This window comes from Adelges cooleyi, unplaced genomic scaffold (genome assembly GCF_023614345.1).
Source record: "Adelges cooleyi isolate 19-005CV unplaced genomic scaffold, UGA_ACOO_1.1 ACOO_flye_CR_arks_rails_tigmint_CR_PRNA_106, whole genome shotgun sequence".
Lineage (NCBI taxonomy): Eukaryota > Metazoa > Arthropoda > Insecta > Hemiptera > Adelgidae > Adelges > Adelges cooleyi.
The window spans coordinates 203198-213555 of NW_026095759.1; the positions used below are offsets into that span (position 1 = coordinate 203198).

At 46.7% G+C, this 10358-nt stretch overlaps 1 protein-coding gene across 3 annotated transcripts in view; it reads left to right on the forward strand.

The window, feature by feature from the left end:
- LOC126837245 (neural-cadherin) overlaps window positions 1–10006 on the forward strand; it is a 69898-nt gene extending 59892 nt beyond the window's left edge. For 2 of the 3 annotated variants that reach the window (XM_050571093.1, XM_050571088.1), the window contains exons 17-34: window positions 881–1045; window positions 2540–2677; window positions 2751–2937; window positions 3588–3994; window positions 4060–4209; window positions 4276–4581; window positions 4680–4953; window positions 5026–5567; window positions 5823–6029; window positions 6092–6569; window positions 6640–6782; window positions 6859–7119; window positions 7182–7529; window positions 7827–8127; window positions 8206–8637; window positions 8734–8937; window positions 9186–9353; window positions 9741–10006. In XM_050571093.1, the coding sequence (XP_050427050.1) occupies window positions 881–1045; window positions 2540–2677; window positions 2751–2937; window positions 3588–3994; window positions 4060–4209; window positions 4276–4581; window positions 4680–4953; window positions 5026–5567; window positions 5823–6029; window positions 6092–6569; window positions 6640–6782; window positions 6859–7119; window positions 7182–7529; window positions 7827–8127; window positions 8206–8637; window positions 8734–8937; window positions 9186–9353; window positions 9741–9862 (4833 nt within the window). In that variant the 3' untranslated portion in view covers window positions 9863–10006. The remainder of the gene's footprint in view (window positions 1–880; window positions 1046–2539; window positions 2678–2750; window positions 2938–3587; window positions 3995–4059; window positions 4210–4275; window positions 4582–4679; window positions 4954–5025; window positions 5568–5822; window positions 6030–6091; window positions 6570–6639; window positions 6783–6858; window positions 7120–7181; window positions 7530–7826; window positions 8128–8205; window positions 8638–8733; window positions 8938–9185; window positions 9354–9740) is intronic. The other variant, XM_050571100.1, reaches the window with a different exon arrangement.
- The last annotated feature ends 352 nt before the right edge of the window (window positions 10007–10358 follow it).

Consider the following 10358-nt stretch of genomic DNA (forward strand, 5'->3'; position numbering starts at 1 on the left):
TACAGTCAAAGATGGACATTAACGAGTCAATCTTAAGTAGCTGAAATTAAAAATAATAAGAATAGACGCCAACTTAACTCATTCTCTTATAATAATTTATTTACATTTTGTTATAACACTTATTTTATTTGTTAAAACGATTGTTTTGTTTTAATAACAGCTACATTTTAAATAACAATATTAAATATTGGGGATGTTTTTTAGGGGGGGGGGGGGTCTTATCAAATTTTTGCGATAAAAACATTGTCTGCCATGATATATGGTATACTTATTAAATTATGAAGCTTGAATTTTTAGAAAAAAAACCGATGTTAAAGAGCTGTATAGCCGGTAAAATAATTTTGGAATTAACTCAACTTAATTTAAGACAATTTTTTTCGTATAGCTTTTAACATAACTGAATTACTTTAGGTTTACTAGTATTATTTTAAAAATTAACTTGACCTAAGCTAGTTTAAAAACACAAAAAAGTAATTTCTGCTTAAAAAAAAGCTTCACTGCGACAACTCGACGTTATTCTCGAAGGGCCCAACAAGAACGAGGGAAAAGGCGCTTAGTTTTTGATTTCTAAGTATTTCTCGCTATTAAATATTAAACCCGTGTGTAAACAGAACTCCCAAAAGGTTCAAAAGCGTTGATTGAACGACGGTAAAATTATTTTCATTTGTATTTTTTTTTTTTTTTTGTCTTTTCACCCTGTTATCGTTTCGATTCATTTTTTTGACATTTTTTTACTTATTTTTTATTCGATTTTTTTTTTTTAATTTAAAAATCATAATAATTCCGCAACGGTTCGTTGTGCGATTCGTTGTCTGTTCTAATACAAAACTAATTATGTTGTTCGCCTTGTGCCTTCCTATTGCATTGACGCGCACAACAGTACGAGCTGCACTTGTCGGCGTCGGACAATCTCAAGGAAAACCATACGATAGTCGTGATCCACGTGAAAGACGTGAACGACAATCCGCCGGTGTTCGAACGGCCCACGTACAGGACTCAGATCACCGAAGAGGACGACCGCAACTTGCCCAAACGCGTGTTACAGGTCCTGTTGGTCGATTGACAACCCTCGGCCCTGGTCTTCCCGCTCCTCGCTATAGTTGTGCATGTAGCATGTTTATAGATATACCTGAATAGTGTATAATATTATATTGTCGTTACTATTGTGTACCGTGTGTGTACTAGATTGATGAAATATAACGGACCGGACCGGACCGATCCAGACGGTCGTGTCTGGCAAGAGTAGGGGTGCCATTAGGGGTAATGGCACCACCGGCAAGTTGGTAACGCAACGAAAAAAATTATCTATTTTTGTATCAGCTCCGTTGGTACACCTGGTCGAGCTCTGCAACCCTGTACGATATGCATTTTGCGAGATCAGCTGTTCCCGGGGAAAACCTCAATTCTGAACGTTTTGCTCCTTCAAAATCCCGGTAGCTCCTTGACGTTTAACCTAAGCATTTGGCACTCCAAACCCTAGAAGAAATTTCAAAATCATGTTCAAGTCTACACGTACCTACGGTATTATCTTTTCTGAGGATTTTCCCAAATCACGAGACAAAATCCATAGAACACATCCTGTTGTTATCCGCGCTTATTCATCCAGACTTGGAATTTCTTACCCGTCATTCCGGTTCGGTTCGGTCGGTCCTTACAATGTTAGTTTTGGCACCAACGGCATGATGAACATCTGAAAATCCTGTTTGACCTTATCACACCGCCAGCACGTATTTCGTAGTCTTAATACAAATATGTTACAGTAATATTATACTTGTCACACAAAACGCAACCTCGTTTATCCTGTCGGACGAAATTCAATCTTCGACGCAAAACATAATATCCAATAATAGTTTACGTTGTCGTATGCCTTTTTCTTTTCTTATTTTTGCCATTTATTTGACACCCAAGTATATGTTTTGCATGTGTGTAACGCGTAGTACGAACTGATATTGGCCGCATCGGACAACTACCAAGACAGTAAGACCACGGTGGTGATACACATTAACGACAAGAACGACATGCCACCCGTATTCAACTCGCCGCTGTACGCCACGGAAATGCAAGAAGAACTGGTCGGCAAATATCCGCACCATCTCTTACAAGTAAGTACTAGCCGGGGAGGGGGGGAAGGGGGTGTTTTTTTTTTAATCTGTCATAATCGTCCGGACAGTCGCATGTTCTACAAAAAAAAAAAAAAAACCTACTAATCGAATAACGTGTTATATTATCTTACCAATACTAATACTATGTATCCGTATTATTGTCCGAACGGTGGCTGAACTCCTCAGGTAAGGACTCTTTAGTACATAAAACACACTACCTATATAACAACAACAGCTAATCTGTACTGTGATCGTCTTAGTCCGGCACCGATTTTTTTTTTTTTTTAACAATTTTCATTATTAGTCTACTAGTAGATGTGCGTATGATTTTGTTAGTTTTTTAGTCGCTACGCCTCACGACGACCTACCCAACCACACCTTCAACCACAGTGAATGTAAATTTTTTTTTAACATCTTTTTCTCCGTTCGACAAACAGGTGACGGCCACCGACGGCGACAAGGACCGTCCGCAGAACATCGTGTACTTCCTCACCGGTCAGGGTATCGATCCGGACAATCCGGCCAACAGCAAATTCGACATAAACCGCACTTCCGGAGAGATATTCGTGCTCAAGGTAAACTGTCATGTTATATTTCAATGGCAAGGTAAGATGGTGTTGATCATAACGTTCGCTCGTTGGTTTACAGCCTTTGGACAGAGATCAGCCCAACGGTAGACCTCAGTGGAGATTCACGGTGTTCGCGCAAGACGAAGGGGGCGAAGGCCTGGTTGGCTACGCCGACGTGCAGGTCAACCTGAAGGACATTAACGACAACGCTCCCGTGTTCCCGCAGGGAGTGTACTGGGGCAACGTCACCGAAAACGGAACGGCTGGTAAGTGTCGATTGATCACAGTTGAACTGAACACACGGTTAGTCTTATTGGGGTTATGAAAACCCCGAAAGTTAAGAGTATCCACACTTTATGCAGATACATCACTGCATGGTTATTTCCTGCAATGTAGTATCTGTAACCCAATAACTCTATTAATTCACCTACCTAATCCTTTCATGATCCCACCAAAACTCTTTACATAATCCTTAAGTAATGATAATGACGTCAGCACTGTGACACTTAACATAACTACCTACTTTAGTCTCGAATGTTTTCTATTACTGTTCGTGGTTATACTTCAATTTAAGACATTTGAAATTTGCAAAAGCTTTCGAACAATGTTTTTAATTTTGTTTGATCAGAACAGCAACTAACCAGAAAGTAATATTATCAGAAAGCAATTTTCATAGAGTATTAAGGAATTACGGAGTAGAATAATGGAGGGATTATGGAGGTGAATTAATAGAGATAAGTTACTAGAGACACTAGATTACACGACATATTTCTTGTCATTCCTGTCACACAAAACACCTGACGCTCCCCTCCGCTTCGCCCATCCACAATTTAGCCTATTTTTCACGTCCTCCACGTACACCGTTTCTGGATCGTACTCGGTATAACGTCTTACTGATGGTGTTTGTCTTCGGCAGGAATGGTCGTGATGACAATGACGGCCGTGGACTACGACGACCCGGCCGAGGGCACCAACGCCAAGCTGATCTATTCGATAGAGAAGAACGTGATCGAAGAGGAGACGGGCACGCCGATATTCGAAATAGAATCCGAAACGGGAGTGATCAAGACGGCCGTGTGCTGTCTGGACAGAGAACGGACGCCGGACTATTCCATCCAGGTGGTGGCCATGGACGGCGGAGGGCTGAAGGGCACCGGGACCGCGTCCATCCGGGTCAAGGACATCAACGACATGCCGCCGCAGTTCACCAAAGAGGAGTGGCTGACCGAAGTGGACGAGACCGACGGTTTCAACCTGCCCGAGACGCCCATTCTCACTGTGACCGTTCACGACGAGGACGAGACCAACAAGTTCCAGTACAAGGTAAACCGAGATTGCTTATGTCGACGCGGGTACGGTATCTTTCACACGGCCCACGTGATCCGCAGGTGATCGAGAACAGCGGTTACGGCGCCGACAAGTTCACGATGGTCCGCAACAACGACGGCACGGGCTCGCTGAAAATCGTTCAACCGCTGGACTTTGAGGACCAACTGCAGAGCAACGGGTTCCGTTTCAGAATACAGGTCAACGACAAGGTACGTACACGGTTCGGGTGGGTCCCCCGCGGCGCAATCCTAATCTCACAATTGTCTTGGCGACAGGGCGAAGACAACGATCACGACAAGTACCACGTGGCTTACTCGTGGGTGGTGGTGAAACTGCGCGACATCAACGACAACAAGCCGCAGTTCGAACGGCCCAACATCGAGGTGTCCGTGTACGAAAACGTGGAGGTGGGCAAGAGCCTGGAAACGTTCAAGGCCACCGACCCGGACCAGGGTGGCAAGAGTAGAGTGTCGTACGCCATCGACCGCGCGTCAGACCGCCGCCGGCAGTTCCGCATCAGCCAGGAGGGCACGGTGTCGATTCAGCGGCAATTGGACAGAGAGGAAACCCCCAGACACCAGGTACGTCAGAGAGAGAGAGAGAACTTTCATGTCATTTTCGCTGCAGACAGCCGTGTAAAGTATGCACGACTTTGTTTACTCGGTTCTTTGTTTTTCAGGTGAAAATTTTGGCCATCGACGACGGTATACCGCCCAAAACGGCCACCGCCACCCTGACGGTGATCGTGCAGGACATCAACGACAACGCGCCCAAACTTCTGCGGGACTACCGACCCATGTTGCCGGAACACGTGCCCGCCAGAAAGGTGGTGGAAGTGTTGGCCACCGACGACGACGACCGGTCCAAGAGCAACGGGCCGCCGTTTACATTCCGAATGGACCCGAACGCGGACGACGTGATCCGAGCTTCGTTCAAAGTGGAACACGACCAGAGTGAGTACATTTAATGATTTCACAATAGCCTTTTGCATTATTGTTAACAACGGATGTCTGTTTCCGGTGCAGAGGGCGCAAACGGCGACGGAATGGCCGTCATTTCATCCCTGCGGTCGTTCGACCGGGAACAGCAAAAGGAGTATCTCATACCGATAGTGATCAAGGACTCGGGCAACCCGGCCATGACCGGCACCAGCACGCTGACCGTCATCATACGGGACGTGAACGACAACAAGATGCAGCCGGGATCCAAAGAGATATTCGTCTACAACTACATGGGCCAAGCACCCGAAACGGAAATCGGTCGGGTGTACGTGTACGACTTGGACGACTGGGACTTGCCGGACAAGAAGTTCTACCCGGACAGCGTGGAGCACCCGCGGTTCAAGCTCAACGACACCACGGGCATGATCGTCATGCGCCACGGCACCCGCGAAGGACAGTACGACTTGCGGTTCAAGGTGTACGACAGGAAGCACACGCAGACGGACATATCGGCCAACGTGACCGTTACCGTGAAAGAGATATCGCACGAGGCCGTCATGAACGCCGGATCGATCAGGATAGCCGGGATTTCGGACGAGGACTTTATCAGGATATGGAACTACAGGGTAAGACGATTTCTTCGACTAGAGATAATCTGTCCCAAGTTTGGGTTTCGGTCGACCAAGTCGGTTTTTTTGACACGGTTTACTTTGGCACACAACCGGAAAAATCGACAGCGTTATACATCCTTTTATCCTTATACATCCTTATATATATTTAAAAAAAACATAAAATGTCTCCCGTAGTTGCGGACTCGTACACAAGCTGTCAGCTCCATCTCAAGGTCCAACTCCTTTCTAATGTATTTTCCCGGTTTTCAGACGCAGAGTTTGGTCAGGAGCAAATTGGACAGATTCAAGGACAAACTGGCCGACATACTCAGCACTCCCAGGGACAACATTGACGTGTTCAGCGTTCAGTTGAAACAGAAATATCCCCCTCTGACCGACATCAGGTTTTCGGCTCACGGTTCGCCTTACTACAAGACGGTCAAGCTCAACGGTCTCATACTTATGCACCGCGAAGAGGTAAATACAAGCACATAGTATAATGCAGTGTGCACGGTTAATGACCGTTGTTTGTCTCTTAGATCGAGAAGGAGGTGGGCATCAACATCACCATGGTCGGCATCGACGAGTGTCTGTACGAATACGCCAACTGCGAGGGCAGCTGCACCAACGTGCTGGAGATAAACACCTTGCCTTACATGGTGAACGCCAACAAGACGGCGCTGGTCGGCGTCAGAATCGATTCTTACGCCGAATGCACTTGCGGGGCCCGGAACTTCTCCAAGATGGACACGTGCAAATCCAGCCCGTGCCTGAACGGTGGACGGTGCACGGACACCAGGAACGGGCCGGCGTGCGAATGCCCGGCCGGTTACAACGGACCCAGGTGCCAGCAGACGGCCAGGAGCTTCAGGGGCAACGGCTGGGCGTGGTATCCGCCTCTGGACATGTGCGACGACTCGCATTTGAGCCTGGAGTTTGTCACCAGGAAAGCGGACGGACTGATTCTCTACAACGGGCCGATAGTGCCGCCCGAACCCGAAGAGACGTTGGTGTCGGGTACGGATGCTGCGTTTTTCACTTGCTATTCGAATGCATGTTTAACATTGATACGCCTTTGTGTTTGCAGATTTCATTTCGGTCGAATTGGACAGGGGACAGCCGCGTCTGCTCATCGACTTCGGCTCGGGCACGCTGGAACTCAAAGTGAAAACCAAAAAGAGCTTGGACGACGGCGAATGGCACAAGATAGACGTGTTCTGGGACACCGAGGTTAGTACTTGGTGTAACCGTATTTTTTTTATATGATTTTCCATTTTTTATTTCTCATGCGTCTCTGTTGTTGCAGAACGTACGTCTGGTGGTCGACAATTGCCGTTCGGCCGACATCTCCGAGCTGGAAGACGGTTCCCATCCGGACTTTGACGACTCTTCGTGTCAGGCCCAAGGCACCATACCGCCGTTCAACGAGTTCCTGAACATCAACGCGCCGCTCCAGCTGGGCGGCAGGTACATACAGGACTTCGACCCGACGCATTACCACTGGCAATCGGCCCCGTACGGCAAAGGATTCGACGGATGCATCAAGAACGTTTACCACAACAGCAAAGTGAGCATTCACAATAACAGTCCTATTACTACTAGTTGTCTTTACTGACCACTCTGTTTCAGCTGTACGACCTGGCGCATCCCGGCCTGTCCCGCAACAGCTTTGCCAATTGCCCGCAGACCGAGGACATGTGCTTGCAGTTGGCCGGCCACAGGTGCACGATGCACGGCACTTGCGTGGGCAGCATGGTGGAGCCGCGGTGTGAGTGCGATCCCGGTTGGTCGGGCACCGACTGTCTTACGCCGACCATTCCCACGACGTTCCGGCCGCAGAGCTACGTCAAGTACGCGCTGTCGTTCGACGCCGACCGGTTCATGACGAAAATCCAGTTGCGGTTCAGGACGCGCGAGGAACACGGCGAACTGTTCCGGGTCAGCGACCAGCACAACAGGGAATACGCCATTTTGGAGGTGAGTAGTTTTCGACCTTTCCGTCGACCAGTAGAGTAGAGTAGGTTGACATCACGTTGACAAGGATATGTGTGAAAATTTGTCCGTCACGTTTCGTGTCACAGTGCTGACGTCATTATGGATTATGGAGGGATCATGGAGGAGGAATATGAAGGAGTATTGAGGAATTATGGAGCAGGATTAATAGAGATAGATGGTTTAGAGAGACTAGATTGTAGGACATATCCATGTATTGATGTATCTGCATGAAGTGTGGATACTCTTAACTTTATTTTATTTGTCGTCGGTCGGTTGTAGATCAAGGACAGTAGACTGCATTTCCGATACAATCTGAACAGTCTGAGGACCGAGGAGAAGGACGTGTGGCTGAGCGCGGTCATGGTGGACGACGGCAAGTGGCACACGGCCAAGGTGTCCAGGTACGGTTCGTCGGCCATTCTGGAGTTGGACGGTGGCGAGGGGAAGAACTACAACGAGACGTACCGGTTCGAGGGACACCAGTGGCTGGTGGTCGACAAACAGGAGGGCGTGTACGCCGGCGGCAAAGCCGAGTACACCGGCGTCCGGACTTTCGAGGTTTACGGTGATTTCCAAAAAGGTGAGCACGCCTAATTAATTAATTAGGTAGACCTAATAATGTGGCGGTCAATAATATTATAATCATCGGTATTGTCAGGTTGCTTGGACGACATAAGGTTGGAGGGCAAGTATTTGCCGCTGCCACCGGCCACCAACGGCACGCAGTGGGGCCAAGCCACCATGGCCAGGAACGTGGAGAGGAACTGCCCGTCGAACAAGCCTTGCGCCAACGTCATCTGCCAGGAGCCGTTCGAGTGCGTGGACCTGTGGAACTATTACGATTGCACGTGCGGCGAAGGCCGCATAATGACTTCGGACCGGAAAGGATGCGTGGACAAGAACGAGTGCCTGGACAGTCCGTGCCACAACGGCGGCGTGTGCCTGAACCAAGATCCGCGGATGCGGTACCGGTGCATATGTCCCGACGGGTTTTGGGGCGAGAACTGCGAGCTGGTCCAGGAAGGCCAAAAGTTGAAAATCGGAATGGGTGCGCTCGCGGCCATTCTCGTTTGTCTGCTGATCATTTTGAGTGAGTAAAAGTGGCCGCCACCACCACTCCACCCGGGAGTGTGTCGCGCGGTACACAGCCGTTGCCTAACAGTGTGTGTGTCTGTTTTTACCGCAGTTTTGGTCTTGATGTTTGTCGTGTACAACCGCCGGCGCGAGTCGCACATCAAGTACCCCGGGCCGGACGACGACGTCAGGGAGAACATCATCAACTACGACGACGAGGGCGGCGGCGAGGACGACATGACCGCTTTCGACATCACTCCATTGCAAATCCCCGTGGGCGGATCCATCAACAACATGCATCCGCAAAAATACAAATGTGAGTAAACCGGCTAAAAAGTCACATTTCTAGGGGATGTAATCAGTAATCATGATTGATTACACCATCCAAACATGACTTTTAATCATAGAAAACATAAAAATAATAATAAAGCTTGTACACATTTTTTGTCAAAAATTTCCTATCTTTTGCCCGCAAAATAAATAGCGCTTACTGTTCTCCTTTGCAACGTACCGACCTGTTATGTTTTTCAAGTAATTCAACTATGTCGTGCCACTTGTTTTCAGATCCGACCTTGCCCAGAGGCGTTGAGCCCAACGTCGGCATATTCATCGAAGACCACAAGAAGAGAGCGGACGGCGACCCAAACGCACCGCCTTTCGACGACCTCAGGAACTACGCGTACGAAGGAGGCGGCAGCACCGCCGGATCGTTGTCTTCGCTTAACACAGGCAGTGAGATCTTTTCGGTTTTACCCACTTGACCCCCCTCTGACCGTTAAATATACATATTTAATTTGAAATCCAAACCTAAACCCTTAGCTGATCTCTTATTAACCGTCTCTTTTCACGATTTATTATCAGCTGTCCCTTATCATTATTCTCTTATCGGATGTCTATTTTTATTAATCTCTTATCACTTATCATCCGTCTCTTGATAGGGGCCGTTATCAGCTGTCCCTTATCACTAGTTCTTAAGTCCAAGCATCCTGAATCCAATGTTTCTTATCAATTATCCTCTCTCGGCAGCTGTCACTTAGTTGATTTTTGGGAAACATCTTTGTGCCACCATTTCTTTGGCAAACGAAAGAACAAATTTCACTAACTGATCGGTTTATACAGGTACCGAAGAAGACCACCAGGACTACGAGTACTTGGTGGCCTGGGGATCTCATTTCGACAAGTTGGCCGACATGTACAGCAGAGACCTCCCAGTCGATCTCGACCTGGACGACGAGCAGTAAACTAGAATATGACGAAGATGATAAATGACAAATTTACAACGTACAACAGCTGCTGCGACAGCTATTATTAATTGATTAGTCGATCGAAAATTGTACCTACTATTTTTTTTTTGGGGGGGGCTACAAATGAACTGAAAATCTAGTCATGATTTATAAAATAACTATTTTTTTTTTTTTTACTTATTTATAATTATTATTGTTTTTTTTTTTTTTTTATACCTAACAATTATTTTAAATCATTTTTAATTTTTTTTTATTTTAGTCGATCTCAAATTCCATTTCGCTGCCATTCGTGTGTTTTCGTATCATACCTAATATAATATTATATATATATATATAATATTATCATCATTGTAATAGGTATTTAAGATACGGTCGGTTTTATATTATTATTATTATTATTTATATCTTCTATTTTTTATGACTATAATTTGATTATTTTTTTTGGCTCGGTTTTTTTGATATATCGATTCGCAAACATTATATTTCACCCCAA